At 39.1% G+C, this 15707-nt stretch overlaps 1 protein-coding gene across 10 annotated transcripts in view; it reads left to right on the plus strand.

Annotated features, from left to right (window-relative positions):
* EBF4 (EBF family member 4) overlaps positions 1-15707 on the plus strand; it is a 57126-nt gene that overhangs the window by 13980 nt on the left and 27439 nt on the right. For all 10 annotated transcript variants that reach the window (XR_004479766.2, XM_049699211.1, XM_004285329.4 and 7 more), the window contains exons 6-7: positions 1210-1283; positions 2345-2413. Coding sequence is in view for 9 of the 10 variants with exons in the window: in XM_049699211.1 (XP_049555168.1) it covers positions 1210-1283; positions 2345-2413 (143 nt within the window). In the remaining variant the exon portion in view is untranslated. The remainder of the gene's footprint in view (positions 1-1209; positions 1284-2344; positions 2414-15707) is intronic.

Raw genomic sequence — 15707 nt, forward strand, 5'->3', positions numbered from 1 at the left:
GGAATGGCACCAGAGTTGTTCCCCCTTGAGGCAAGGAGGCCAGGATTCTGTCCCCTGTATTGGTCAGTTACTGGCTGGGACCACTCCCAAGGGGAGAGTGTAACCTTCCAGACATTTCCAGGGGAAGCAAGCTCCTGTCTGCTGAGAGCAGTTCTCAAGAGAAAGCCCTTAGCAGCTAATGCTACCCACAGCTGGGGGATGGGTGCAATGGTCCAGGAGTGGGGCCCCAGAGCTTCCACTGCAGGCCCTCAGTACCTTGCTGACTTGAAAAGACAAGAGAAGGAGGCTCAGGGACCAGCATGAGGAGCTCGGGGCAACTGAAACCTGAGTCAGCCCTGATGGACTGTGCCGCCACAGGGCCCCAAGCCTCAGACTTTTCAGAGAGGTTGTGTGCGCTGGTAAAGGAGCAGGGCTGAGTCTCAGATGTGAAAATCAGTGGCCTGCAACTTGAGGTGGAGACTTGGGCTTTCCCACACAGACAGTCTTCCAGCAGCCCCCACCCAATCCCAGGGCAGAGGAAGAAGTGGTGTGTTTCTAGGAAGCCTGTGGTCGCCATGGTGTGGGAGGCGGACCAGGCAGTGGCAAAGTGGGATTGCATGGTCAACAAGTGTGGAAGGGGTTGGAGAACGTCCGGAGAGAGAGGGACCCACAAATAAGGGATGGCTGCGTGGCACAGAGATTATAAGGTGGAAGCCAAATGTGTGGTTTGGGCAGCTCACTCCTTGCTTCAGGGCGGAGGAGAGGCTGGGGGACTGGCTGGGGGTGGGGGGGTGGGGGGGTGGCTGATCCAGGAGTCCAAGAGGGAGCCACTGGCCTGGCCTGCGGAGGTGATAGGGGTGGGGAGAGGGGCCAAGGAGCCAGCGGGACAGCCTGGAGGGACAATGCTTGTGAGAACCGTGGAGGGTCTGCCCTCCCGGCAGCCTGACCTTGGTCATGGTGATCTGGGGACCTCCCTGCCCCTGAGCAGAGCTGGCTCCGGAAAGAGCTGCCTGTGGACAGACAGAATCTGTAGACCTCATGCCACTCTTGCCCATTCTGATAGTGGTACTGGTTTGGGAAGCCAGGTTCCCAGCTCCCTCTTTGCATTCCTGGGCTCCCAGAGAGAGTTGGAGGGCGTACTCTTCCCCGGGAGCAGGGCCCAGCTGCCCTTCCACCTGGCCTTGAGAGGAGCCTCCTTCCCCTCCAGCCTGCGCACTTCCCCTTCCCCAGGCCATCATCTACGAGGGGCAGGACAAGAACCCCGAAATGTGCCGCGTGCTACTCACCCACGAGATCATGTGCAGGTGAGAAGGGCTAGGTCACCTGCCCCTGGCCTCTTGCCCCGACCCCTACCACTGCCACCAACCCCCTCCCCACTGATCCCCAGGGAAGCCTGGGGTTGGGGGGTGATGAGGGAAGAGTGAGGCCCCTGGGCACAGTGCTGGCTGAGGAGAGGGTCCTTGAGGACCCATTAGCCGGGCCTGTTTATGTGGCTTCTCCAAGTGTTTTTGTAAGAGAGGCCTCCTGCTACTACCGGGAAGCTTAACTAATAAAGCTCTGGGGAGGGCTCCCTGGGAGATGGGGGCAGGGCCTGGGCCTCCTGGGTTAGCTCAGAAGCTGGAGGAGGAAACTTTGCTGCCTCTTATGTGAACTTAAGGGCACCCCCTGGGCAGGCAGGATGGGGAAGAGGGAACACAGTGCTAGACTCCCCTTCCCCATTACCCCAGAGCTTGGCATTTCTAGGCAAGGGCTCACCAGGAGATGTCAGTCAGGAAGGGTCCTCCGAGGCAGCTCTTCATACATGGAAAAGAAAATAGTGTTCAAAAATCTGGTTGGGACAGTGGCTACCCTTGGGAAGGGCAGTGACCAGGAGGAGGCATGAGGGGGCTTCTGGGGCGCTAGTCACATGGTATTTCTTGATATGGGTGCTGGTTACATGGGTGGGCTCACTTTGTGATAATTCATGAGGTTCATGCTTACAATTGGAGCTCTTTTCTACTTGTATAAAAAGTGTACAGAGAGAGTAGGTGGTCAGCAGCCTGCCCTTTCCTGGATCCTCCAGGAGCAGCATGCCTTTGGGACAAGGGTTTCTTGGCCATCCTTAACCCCAGGGATAAGGGCTCTCCAGGTCCCTGTGTAGGACTCTCACTGCCTGTCTCCCCCAGGCCCCTGACAGTGAGCCCCTCTGGCCCAGGGATTCCATACTCAGAGACAGGACATCAGCATCCTCACCCCGGAGCCACACACGCGCGCACACACACACACACACACACACACACACACACACACACACACACACCACGTGCTGTAATCTCCCTCTCCTTCACCCCCTTCCTCCTTCCCTCCCTTCTCATCTTTCCTTCAGCCGGTGCTGTGACCGGAAGAGCTGTGGCAACCGGAATGAGACACCCTCAGACCCCGTCATCATTGACAGGTACAGACCAGGGGAAGAGGGGCCTGGCAGCTGCAAGGCCAGGGTAGGCTGGGATCAGCCACAGAGCGTGGGGGCATCCACCACCCTGTTGGTGACTCTGAGCAGAGAGAAACGGTCCCCTGACTGAAGCCCCTGGTGGCAGACCTTCTGGGGCTGGGCATAAGAGTTGTGTGTCCTGAGGGAAGGAGCTGGAGAGGGCAGGGGTGGAGGGTGGTAGAGGCTGCTGGGCTAGAGGGGCTGGGAGGGCCTGGCAGGGAAGCGGGCTCTAGTCCTGGTGCCTGGTGCCTCTGTGCTGTTTGACTTGACTTCTCTGATCGTGTTTCCTTTGTTTAAAAAATAGGGAAATACTTAGCAAGCTTCAATCATAGGATTGTCAAGGTGATGCATATGAAAATGCATTCTCCCACCATGATTTTTTAAAATTATTTTATTTCTTTTTGAATAGGAAATGCATATATAAGGTACAAAATTCGAAAAGTATAAAAGAGTAAATAACGAAAAGTATGTCTGCCCCACCCCTATGTATAGCATACTGTACACAGTCTTTCATACTTACCTTTTTATTTGTAACAATATATCTTAGAACTCATTCCATATTGGAACATAAACCCTGCCTTGTTCTCCTTTTAGTAAACCATTAAACCATTCACAATGTACTAAAATTCAAGTTTAGGAGGGTTGACAGCAAAGTCTCCTACCGCTGCTGCTGACTCATCCGTTGCCCTCCAAATAAGCAAGCATTGTCACCAGTTTCATGGGTATCCTTCCTGAGATAGTCTGTGCAAGAAAATGCAGACACAAGCAGTCTCCTTATTCTTTTTTCTACTACAAAATATTCCATTGTATGGATGAACTATAATTTCTTTAGTCTCTATTGCTGGACATTTTGGCTGTTTTCATTCTTTTTCAGGGATAAAATATGCTGTCGTGAATTACTTTGTCCATGTGTCACTTAGCACATGTGTGAATTTATATAAAGGAAATTACTAGAAGCAGAATTTCTGGGTCAAAGTAGATGTGCATTTATACTTTTGATAGTTACTGCCAATTTGTCCTCTGTAGAGATTATACCAATTGATATTCGTACCAGCTATTTTGAGAATGCCTGTTGCCGTATTCTGGCCGATTAGTATGTTGTTTATTCATTCAACAAATAATTTTTTAACATCTATTGTTAAATGTTAACATCTACTGTTAATATGGACCCTGTGCCAGGGTCTCTTCTATATGCTGTGGATTAAGCAGTGACCAACGCAGACAAAAAGTCTTGTGTCGATGGGCTTACAATCTAGTAGGAGAGATAGACATAAACTAACTGAATAAAATGTACAGCATGTTAGATGGTAATAACAGCTAAGGAGAAAAAGAAAGCCACCAGGAAAGATCAGAGAGTGCCCAGGAAGGGGCTACTGCAATTTTAGAGTATTTAAGGAAGACCTCACTGAAACTATGACTTTTGAGCCAAGACCTGAAGGAAATAAAGGAGCGAGCCAAGTATGAATCTGGGAGAAGAATGTTCTTGGCAAGAGTGTACTTGTCGTGTTTTAGGAACAGCAAGAAGGCCCAGGTGACTGGAATGAGGGGGACAGTAGGAGATGAAGATGTCAGAGATACAATGGGTGGGGCAGGAGGAAGGCCAGACCATGCAGGGCCTTGTAGGTTGCATGTAGGCCATTCTTGTAAACCATTGTAAGGACTTTGACTTTTATTCTGGATGACATGGAAGCCAGTGGGGGTGTTTGAGAAGAATGATATGACCTGATTTATGTTTTGACAAGTTTTTAACTCTAGCTCCTGTGTTGAAGATGACCTGCAGGAAGCAAGGGTGGAGACAGGGAGATGAGTTAGGAAACCATGACAATAATCCAGGAGAGATGATGGAGGCTGCAACAGAAGGGATGTTATAGAGAAGTTTGTAAGAAGTGGTTGGCTTCTGGATACACTTCATAGGCAGAACTGACAGGATTTGTTGTGGAAGGAGAGACATATGACATTTAAGGTTCTTGCTAAACCTCCAGGTGGAGGTGTTGAAAAAGAGCTGAACACATGAGTGTGGCTCTCGAGGGGAAGGTCCAGGCTACAGATGTAGATTTGAATGAATGAAATCATTGAGGGAACGAGTGTTGTAAGAAAACATGAGAGGTCCGAGAACTGCATTCTGAGGTGTCCAATGTTGAGAGGTCATGGAGATGTGTAACCAGCAAAGGAAAATGAGAAGCAGCTGCCAGTAAAGTAGAAGGAAAATCAGGGGAGTGGAGTCCCAGAAGCCTAGACAGAAAAATTATCCCAAAAGGAGGCAATAGTCAACTGCATCAAATGCTGCTCATGGATATGATAAAAAGACTAAGGGTTAATCATTAGATTTAGCAATGTGGGGGACATTGGTGACCTCAACAGGAGCCATTTCAGTGGCAAAAGGGGCAGAATTCTGATAGGAGTATGTCTAAGAGAGAATGGGAGAAGAGAGATTAGAGACAGTGACTAAAGGAACTCTGGACTTTCACCCTAAAGGGATCAAAGAAACAGGATGGAACAGGGTGGTGATAGGAGCACAGTGTAAGGCCAAGAAAAAGATATAGCTTGTTCAGATGCTGATGACAAAAACCCAGTAGGAAATGGAAAATTATGATGCAAGTGTTAGAAGGGAGAATGGCTGAAGCAATGTCCTCTAATCAGCGAAGGGCAGGGTTTCTCCTGCACACGTGGAGGACTGGCTTTAGCTGAGAGCACAGACGTTATCCATGGAGGCAGCAGGGAAGATAGAGAACCTGGACATGGGTAAATGGGAATATCCAACATAGGAGCTTACGGATGTTCTTTTCTGATTGCTTTGTTTTCTCAGTGAAATAGGAAGCAAGGTCAACAGTTGAGGATGAGGATGGAGAGGGAGACACTAGGGCATGAAACAGTTGTCCAAGAGAGTGAATGGACGATGGAAATGTTCTGTGATTGCCAAGTGGCACTAAGGGCCCACGTAAGATCTGTGGTCATAAATTTATTTATTTTTAAAATTTATGTTTTTGGGGCCACGCCACGTGGCTCGCGGGATCTTAGTTCCCCAACCAGAGATTGAACCTGGGGCCATGGCAGTGAAAGCACCGAGTCCTAACCACTGGACCATCAGGGAATTACCTGTGGTCATAAATTAAAAGTGAGCAATTTCCCCAGTCCTGCTGAGCTGTACAAGTGCAGGTGCAGAACAGCTGAGTGGTTGCATATAGCCAGAGTTAGGGGTTTGCTATGTGAATACGATGAAACATGAGAGGGCAAGAGAGTGAAAAGTGTAAGCAAGGGGTGTTTACAAAAATGGAACAAGGAATTTAAGCTCAGAAAGGAGAGGACTATGGGAGAGTGAAGAGAAGGCAGGATGAATGGAACATAGGTTTTGATGGGGCCAAGAATTACTAGAGTTGAGGTACTAGAAGGGGTTGGAGCTGGTGGTTAGGGAGTGGGTTGTCTGTAGGTAGGATTATTCAGAAATTCCGTTTATTGGTAATGTGTGGCCAAGGGAGGGTAGAGAGAAGGTCATTGGAGGAGAGATACTCAAGGAATGGAGAGAAGAATGTGTGGAAGAATTATCTATTTACATTGATACTGAAATCACCAGGAATTATAATTGATTTTAATGATTCTTTTTAGATCCTAGATACTGATCCTTTGTCAGGGAAGTGTATATCAAGTAACTCAGTGTAGTTGCATTTATCGATATTTTCCTCATGGATTTCATTCTGCATTTTGTTTAAGAAACCTTTCTCTATGCTGAGTCATAAAGATATTCTCCTATATTTTCTTCTAAAGATTTCACAGTTTTTCCTTGTACATTTAGGTTAGTAATCCATGTGGAGCTAATTTGGGGGCATGGTGTGAATTAAGGTATCAATGTAATTATTTTTGTTTATGAATCACTAATTATTCTAGTATCATTTATTAAATAACTCATCCTTTCTTACTGAGCTTCAGTGCCACCTATGTCCTAAATCAAGTTTCCTTCTATTTGTGTGTCCGATTCTAGACTCTTGTGTTTTATTCTCTTGATCTATTTGATAATCTCTGTGCTAACATGGCATTGTTTGAATCACTATATCTATATAAAAATAATACAGACAAGCGTGTAGGATAAGGTTCCCATCTTCTCTTGTTCTTCAGGGAAGAACTGACTATTTTGGCCTTTTGTGCTTCCATATAAATTTTAGAATCCATGTAGAAAGTTCCACACCAACACACACACACACACACACACACACACACACACACACACACACATATCTCTGGGGGTTTTGTACAGTTAACTTATACATCAATTTGGAGGAGAATTCACATCTTTATGCTACTGAGTCTTCCTATCCATGAATATGGTTTATCTCTCCATTTATATAGATCTTCTTTAAAGCCTTTCAATAAAGGTTTATAATTTTCTCAGTAAAGTCTACATACACTTATTGCTTTCATTCATTCACTCATTCAGTAAATATTTATTGAGCATCTACTATGTACCAGGCACTGTTCTAGGTTCTAGGAATACCACAGTAAACAAAGCAGACAAAAATATCCATATTCATGGACAGAGAAGACATTGGGGAGATGGGCAATAAACAGTAATTATAAGTATGTTAGAAGGTGTTAGGTGGGAAAAAATAGAGAAAAATAAAACTGATCTGGAATTTGGGGGTGGGGGAGGTGTGGTTTTAAATGGAGTGGTCACAGTAGGCCAAATTAAGAAGATGGAGTTTGAGGAAGGACTTGAAGAGGTGAGGGAATGAACCATTCAGTTGTATGGGTAGCTTATTTCTAGGTACAATTTATATTTTGTTGTTATTGTAAATTATATCTTTTGCTATGTTTTCTAAGTCTTTGTTGATAGTATAAAGAAATATGATTGATATTTGCATGTAGATATTTGTCTTTAGATTTCTTTTGTTTTGTTTTTTCTATAGAGACAGACATGTAAAAAATGACTTGTTTTTCCTATCCAATTCTTTTGCATTTTATTTATTTTTCTTACATTACTGCACTGACTAGAACCTCAAGTACAACCTTGAAAAAATAAGGAGTGATAATGGGCAGTCTTGGCTTGTTTTTTATTTTAAAGAAAATGCTTCCAGTGTTTCACCATTTAAAATGTTGCTAATTGTAGCTATTTGGTAGCTATACTTGATCAAGTTAAAAATGGTTGGTATGAGAGTTTTTTAATTTTTGTTTTTTGGGTTTTTTTCATGAACAGATGTTGAATTTCATGTGTTGTTTTTCTCTACATGTATTGAATTGATCATATGGCTTTTCTTCTTTAAACTGTTAATGTACTGAATTTCATTAATGGATTTTCTGATACTGAACTACTCCTGGTATAAACCTAGCTTGATGATGATTTACTATCTTCTTTAAATGCTACAGGATTTGCTTTGTTAATAGTATTTAGGATTTTTGCATTTATGTTCAACACGATTGGCTTGTAATTTTCTTTTCTTACAATGTCCTAGTATGATTTTGACAGTCTGTGGTATAAGACCCTTAAATAATTAGACGGGGCATGTTCTTTCTTTTACTATTTGCTGAATGAATTTGTATTAGTTTGTAATGATTTGTTCCTTGAAAATTTGTTACAATTTGGTTTTAGTTTGTGGGGTTGAGGAGGAGAGGATTTTTAAATCATTTATTCATATTTTAACGGTCATAGGACTATTTAGGCCTTTTATTTCTTTTTTACTCTATTTTCATGAGTTACATTTTTAAAGGAATTTGTACAATGTGCCTAAGTTTTCAAATTTGTTTCCATAAAGTCGTTCATAATGTTCTCTTATCTTTTTGATCTCTGCTGTATCTTTTTAAAAAATATTTATTTATTTGGCTGCATCGGGTCTTAGTTGCAGCACGTGTGCTCTTCATTGTGGCTTGCTGGCTTCTCTCTAGTTATGCTGTGCAGGCTCACTAGTTGCGTTGTGCGGGCTTTCTAGTTGTGTTGCGTGGGCTCCAGAACACGTGGGCTCAGTAGTTGTGGCATGTGGGCTCTCTAGTTGTGGTGTGCGGGCTCCAGAGCACGTGGACTCAGTAGTTGCAGTGCGTGGGCTTAGTTGCCCTGAGGCAGATGGGATCCTAGTTCCCCAACCAGGGTTCGAACCTGCGTCCCCTGCATTGGAAGGTGGATTCTTAACCCCTAGATCACCAGGGAAGTCCCTCTGCTGTATCTTTAGCTGTGAACCTTTTCCATTTCTGATATTAATTGTTTGTATCATATCTTTCTCCTTGGTGAGTTTTGCTAGCAATTTTTACTTTTATTTGTGTCTTCTAAAAACTGACAGCTTTATCAATCTTTTTCTAATGTTTGTTTCACATTACATTAATTTTACATTTATCTTTATCATCTCCCTTCTTAGTTCTTTGGGTTTATTTTGTTGTTCTTTTTTAATTTCTTAAGTTGGATGTTTAGCTCATTAATTGTTGACCTTCTTTACTAATATAGTCATTTAAGGCTATGACATTTCCTTAAAATACTATGTTTCCTCTATGTCACATTATTTTTTATTTATTTTTTTGGGCTGCGTTGAGTCTTAGTTGCAGCACGCAGGATCTTCATTGAGGCATGCAGCATCTTTTTGTTGAAGCATGTGGGCTCTTCGTTGCAGCGCACGGGCTTCTCTCTAGTTGTGGCATGCGGGTTTTCTCTCTCTAGTTGTGGCAGGTGGGCTCCAGGGCTCAGGAGCTCTGTAGTTTGTGGCACGTGGGCTCTCTCCTTGAGGTGCACAAACTCAGTAGTTGTGTCGCGGGGGCTTAGTTGCCCCGCGGCATGTGGGATCTTAGTTCCCCGACCAGGGATCAAACCCTCATCCCCTGCATTGGAAAGCAGATTCTTTACCACTGGACCATCAGGCAAGTCCCTATGTCACATTATTATATCTCATATTTTCATTATCAGTTCCAAGGATTGTTAAATTTGTTATGATTTCTCTTTTAATATATGGGCTATTTAGAAGTATGTTTCCTTATTCTTTATTTTTAAATTAACTTTATGAGGTATAATTGATATTCAATAAAACAGGCATAAGACATACAATTTGAAAAGTTTTGACATATGTATACACTGATGAAACCATCACCACAGTTGAGATAGTGAACATATCCTTCATTCCCAAAAGTTTTCTCATGCCTCCCCGGAATCTCTCCCTCTCTCCCCTTACCTCCATCCTCAGGCAACAGTTGATCTGCTTTATGTCATCATAGATTTGTTTGCATTTTCTAGAGTTTTATATAAATGGGATGATACAGTATGTGCTTTTTCTTTTGTCTAGCTTCTTTTGCTCAGCATAATTTTTTTGTGTTATCCACTTTGTTACATGTATTAATAGTTCATTTCTTTTTATTGCTGAGTCGTATTCCATTGTATGAATATAGCAAAATATGCCTTCATCTCTTGATAGACATTTGGGTTCTTTCCGGTTTTTGTCTATTATAAATAAAGCTTTATAAACATTTATGTACAAGTCCTTATATGGACAAGTGCTTTCATTTCTCTTGGCTAAAATAAGTAGGAGTAGAATGGTTGTATATGTATATGTGTATGTGTATGGTAAGTATATGTTTAACTTCATAAGTAGTCGCCTATTTTCCAAAGTGGTTGTACCATTTTATGTTTCCCACCAGCAGAGTGTGAGAGTTGTAATTCCTCTACATTCTCATCGGCATGAGAATGATCTCTGTTTTTAATGTTAGCCATTCTAATAGATGTGTAGTGATATCTCATTATGGTTTTAATTTGCATGTCCCTAATGACTAATGATGTTGAACAACGTTTCATGTGCTTATTTGCCATCTATATTTTTTTGGGGGGGAAGTGTTTGTTCACCCCCTCCCTTTTTATAGGGTTGTTTTTTAATTTCTGAGTTGTGGGAGTTCTTTATATACTATGGATAAAAATCAGATAAATATTTTGCAGAAAATTTTTCCCAGTCCATGGCTTGTCTTTTCATTCTCTTAAGAGTGTTTTTGAAGAGCATGAGTTTTTAATTTTGATAAAGTCCAAATTATAAATTTTTTCTTTTGTGTATTGTGTTTTTGTTGTCATAGCTAAAAAATCTTTACCTAACCCAAGGTCACAGAAAATTTCCCCCTTCCTCTATAAGTTTTGTAGTTCTAGGTTTTACGTTTAGGAGTAGGAACCATTTTGAGTTAATTTTTGTAGATGATGAGAGGTATAGATTCAAGACGTTTTGTTTTGTTTTGCAATATATATTTGTTTTGCAATATATATCTATATATGTTCCAGCACCATTTCTTGTAAACTTTGTAAAAAATCAATTGTTTATATATGTGTGGGGTTATTTCTGGCCTCTATTCTGTTCCATTGATTCCTTAGTCTAGCTTTTATGCCAATACCACACTGTTTTGATTACTGTTGCTTTATAACAATTCTTGAAATCAGGTAATATAGGTCTTCCAACTTTGTTTCTTCATTGCAACTCTTTTCTTTGCATTTCCATATGAATTTGGGCATCAACTTGTCAATTTCTACAAAAAATTCCATTGAGATATTGACTGGGACTCTGAATCTCTAGACTAATTTGGGAAAATTGATATCTTAACAATATTGAGCCTTCCAACCCATGAACAAGGCATATCTCTCCATTTATTTAGATCGTCCTCAATCTCTCTCATCAATATTTTGTAGTTTTTAGAAGGTAGATCTTTCACATCGCTTGTTCAGATTTATCCTTTAGTATTTCTTTATTTTGATGCTATTGTAAATGCTGTTTTAAATTTCAATTTCCAATGGTTTATTTATGATATATATAAATATGAATTTTTGTATATCTGATTCTGTAGTCTGCAGCCTTGCTAAACTCACTTATTAGTTCTAGTAACTTTTCAAAGAGTCCAACAGATTATCTTTATAGACAATCATGTCATCTGCAAATAAAGACACTTTTATTTATTCCTTTCCAATCTGGATGACTTTTATTTATCTTTCTTGCCTGATTGTACTGGCTAGACCTTCCAGTACAATGTTGATAGTAGCAGTGGTGAGGATGGACACTTATCTTGTTCCTGATCTTAGGTGGAAATTACTCAGTCTTTCACCATTATGTATGTTTTTAATGTATGTATGTATGTATGTGTGTGTGTGTGTGTGTGTGTGTGTGTGTGTAGCTATAGGTTTTTCATAGATGCCTTTATCAGGTTGAGAGAATTCTCTACTATTTTTTGTTACTGGAGTTTTTATCAGAAATCGGTATTAGATTTTTGTCAAGGGCTTTTCTGCATCTATTAAGATTATCATTTTTTTTAGTTTAATATGATGAATTACATCAGTTGGTTTTCCGATGTTAAACCAACCCTGCATTTCCCAGATGAGCTGCACTTGGTCATGGTGTATTATCTTTTTAATATATTGTTGGATTCAATTTAATAAAATTTTGTTTAGAGTTTTTGAATGTTCATGATGAATATTTGTCTTTAATTTTCTTATAACTTTTTTGTCTGGTTTTGGTATCAGGTGTGCTGATATACTGGCCTATAGGTATATCCAGCTCTTCAATTTTTTGGAACAGTTTGTGTAGAATTGGTATTACTTCTTCCTTAAGTGCTTGGTAGAATTCACCAGTGAAGCCATCTGAGCCTGGACTTTTCTTTGTGGCAAGTATTTTAACTATAATTTCAATGTCTCTAATAGAATAGGCTATCTACTTTTTCTAGAATGAACTTTGGTAATTTGTATCTTTCAAGGAATTTGTCCATTTCTTATAAGTTGTTGAATTTGTTGGCACAAAATTGTTTATAATATTCCCTATCCAATATCTCTAGAATCTGCAGTGACGTCAGCACTCCCATTTCTGATACTGGCAAATTGTGTCTTCTTTTTTCCTGATCAGTCAGGCTACAGGTTTATCCATTTTATTGACCTTCTAAAAGAACCTTTTGGTTTCATTGATTTTCCCCATTGTTTATCTATTTCCTATTTTGATATTTATTAGTTCCTTTCTTCTGCTTATTTTGGGCTTAATTTCCTCTCCTTTTTCTGGTCTCCTAGAGTAGAAACTGAGGTCATTTATTTAAGACCTTTCCTTCTGTCTAAAACAGACTTTTAGTGCTGTGCATTACTCTCTAAGTATTACCTTAGGGTCATACCACAAATCATGATATGTTATGTTTTCATTTCCATTTAATTAAAAGTACTTTCTGATTTCCCTTTTGAGTTTTGTTTTAACCCATGCGTTATTTAGTTTCAAAAAGTTTGGGGATTCTCTTAGGATGTTTCCATTACTTGTTTCTAATTTAATTCAATTGTCAAGGAATATATATTTTGTATAAATTGAATCCTTTTGAATCTTTTGAGATGCATTTTATGGCCCAGAATATAGCCTGCCTTGATAAATGTTTTGTGTGCACTTGGGAAGAATGTGTTTTCTGTTGTTGTTGGATGGAGTGTCCTATAAATATCAAATAGGCCACATTAGTTGATAAGTGTTGTTTGAGTCTACTATATCCTGACTGACTTTTTGCCTGTTTTATTTTTCTGTTATTGAGAGAAGGGTATTGGAATGACCAACTATTATTGTGGATTTGTCTATTTTTCCTTGAGGTTCTATCAGTCTTGTTTCATATAATTTGAAAAACTGTTATTAGGTACATAGATATATAGGATTATTTTATGTCCTCTTGTTTAATTGACCCCTTTATTATGAATCCGTAAAATCTACTTTGATATAGTAATATAGCCATTCAAGCTTTCTTTTGACTAGTATTAGCATGATAAATCTTTTCCATTGTTTTATTTTTAATCTATTTGTGTCTTTATATTTAACATGCATTTCTTTTTTTTAAACTTTTTTTATTGCAGTATAACAAATACATACAGTTTGGGAAAAGAAAAATTGCTCATTTGTAATTTTTGTTAAATTAATGATGTAAATACTCTCTTAATGGTTAATTTTAAGCTACCAACAGTTTGACACTTGACTCACAAATTCCCGTTTAGCAATTGGCCCTCATGAACTAGGGTGAACCAGCTTTAGCACACCACTACAACATGTATACAGAAAAATGTACAAATCATTAGTTTATAGATCATTGTATATCAGCAAAGTGAACACACCTACCACCCTGGTCAGTAAATATAATTATACCTTTCTTTCTTCCTTAAAGGTGACCACTGTCCTAACTTCTAACACCATAGCTAACTTACTTTTGAGATTTATTTTATTTTATTTAAGGGTGATTTATTTTACTTAAGGGTGGCAGTGGGAATAGTCATAGATTTCTAATACAAACCAAATACAAAAATCAAACAACCATAAGAATAATGAAAATCTAAATATGAAAAGCTAATCTAGGAGAAAAATAAGGAGACTATCTTTTTTTTTGGCCAATGGTAATGGATATGTACGGATATTGACAACAACATTGGAATAGCAGAGGAATTGAAAATGCTATACATTGATCAATGGGAAACTAGCTAAATTAATTATATTGCATATACACAATAAAATACCATGAAGAAAGCAAACACATATATAGTCTTTGGTTGAACCATATACCATTCTAAGTGCTCTACATTACATATACTATCTCACATAATTTCCCAACAATACTACTACTATCCCATTTTACATATGAGACAAGAAGTTAAGTAACACACCCAAGGTGACACATATATATATTTTTTTCTGTCATAATATTGACATTCAGTCCAGTAATCCTCCACTGTAACAGCTCCTTTACTTTACAGTGAAAATTGATTTGTATATTTTTTTTGCCTGAGTCCTTAACATGCATTTCTTATAGTCAGCATGTCATTCAGTTTTTCATCTGATCTGATAATCTCTGCCTTTTAATTGGTATGTGTAGACCATTTACATTTAATGTGATTATTGATATGATTAAGTTTGAGTCTGTCACCTTGATATTTGCTTTCTATGGTGTTCGGTCTCTTTTTTGTTCTTTTCCTTTTTCTCTACTCTTTTAGATTATTCAGGTATTTTTTATTATTCAACTTTATCTCCTTTGTTGGTTTATTAGCAAAATTCTTTATTTTGTTATTTTAGTAATTGATTTAGGGCTTAAAGTACACATCTTTAACTTATTGCAGTGTACCTTCAATTATACCACTTCGTGCTATTGTCTTAAATTTTATTTTTATATATGTTCTATAATCTACAGTTCATTGATATTATGTTTGTTTCAACAGTCAATTATTTTTAAAGAGATTTAAATTATATGAAAAATATCATATATTTACCCATGTAACTATTTCTATTGCTCTTCATGCTTTTCCATAGATTCATATTTCCATCTTGTATCATTTTTCTTATGCCTGAAGGGCATCCTTTAATATTTCTTGTAATTTTTTGAAAGATATTTTCACTGGGTATAGAATTATAGGTTGGCAGTAGTAGTAGTAGTTGTTGTTTTAAGATGTTGCTCCACTGTCTTTTCTCTTGCATTCCCAATAAGAAATCTGATACCATTATTATCTTTATTCCTGTGTACATATTTCTTTTATCTTTGGCTGCTTTAAATTTTTTTTCTTTATTATTCATTTTTAGCAACTTGATTATGATGTGCTTTGTTGTAGTTTTCTTCATGTTCCTTGTGCTTGGAGTTCATTGATCTTTTTGGATCTAGGAGTCTACCATTTTATATATGCCCATTTTTTCAAGATTATTAATTGTGTTGTTCAGGTCTGTATTTATTTATCTTTGTCTGCTTGACCTATTAAAAATTGAGAGATCAGGTTATAATCTTGCACATGAACTTTCAGCTTACCTTTGTGGGTTTCATCAATTATATCCCACAAAGATAAACTGAAATTTCATGTGGAAGATTAATATAAAATTAATTAATTATATATATAGAGAGAGAGAGAGAGAGAGAGAGACTATTTTGTTAAATGTGGACAGGTTTTAAAATCTTATAGCTTCCTTTTGGATTGAACCTTTTATCAGCATTGATCCTTTATTTCTAATAATAGTTTTGCTTTAAAATCTATTTTATCTGATATTATTTATTTATTTATTTATTTATTTTTGGCCATGCCCCGAGGCTTGTGGGATCTTATTCCCTGACCAGGGATTGAACCCAGGTCCCCAGCAGTGAAAGTGCCAAGTCCTAACCACTGGACTGCCAGGGAATTCCCTATCTGATATTATTTAAAGGATCTCTCAACTTTTGGTTATATTTGCCTCATATACCTTTTTCTGTCCTTTTATTTTCAACCATTATGTGTCCTTATGTTTCAGATATTTTTCTTTCTTTTTTTTTTTTTTTTTGCGGTACGCGGGCCTCTCACTGTTGTGGCCTCTCCCGT

This window comes from Orcinus orca, chromosome 16 (genome assembly GCF_937001465.1).
Source record: "Orcinus orca chromosome 16, mOrcOrc1.1, whole genome shotgun sequence".
Taxonomy (NCBI): domain Eukaryota; kingdom Metazoa; phylum Chordata; class Mammalia; order Artiodactyla; family Delphinidae; genus Orcinus; species Orcinus orca.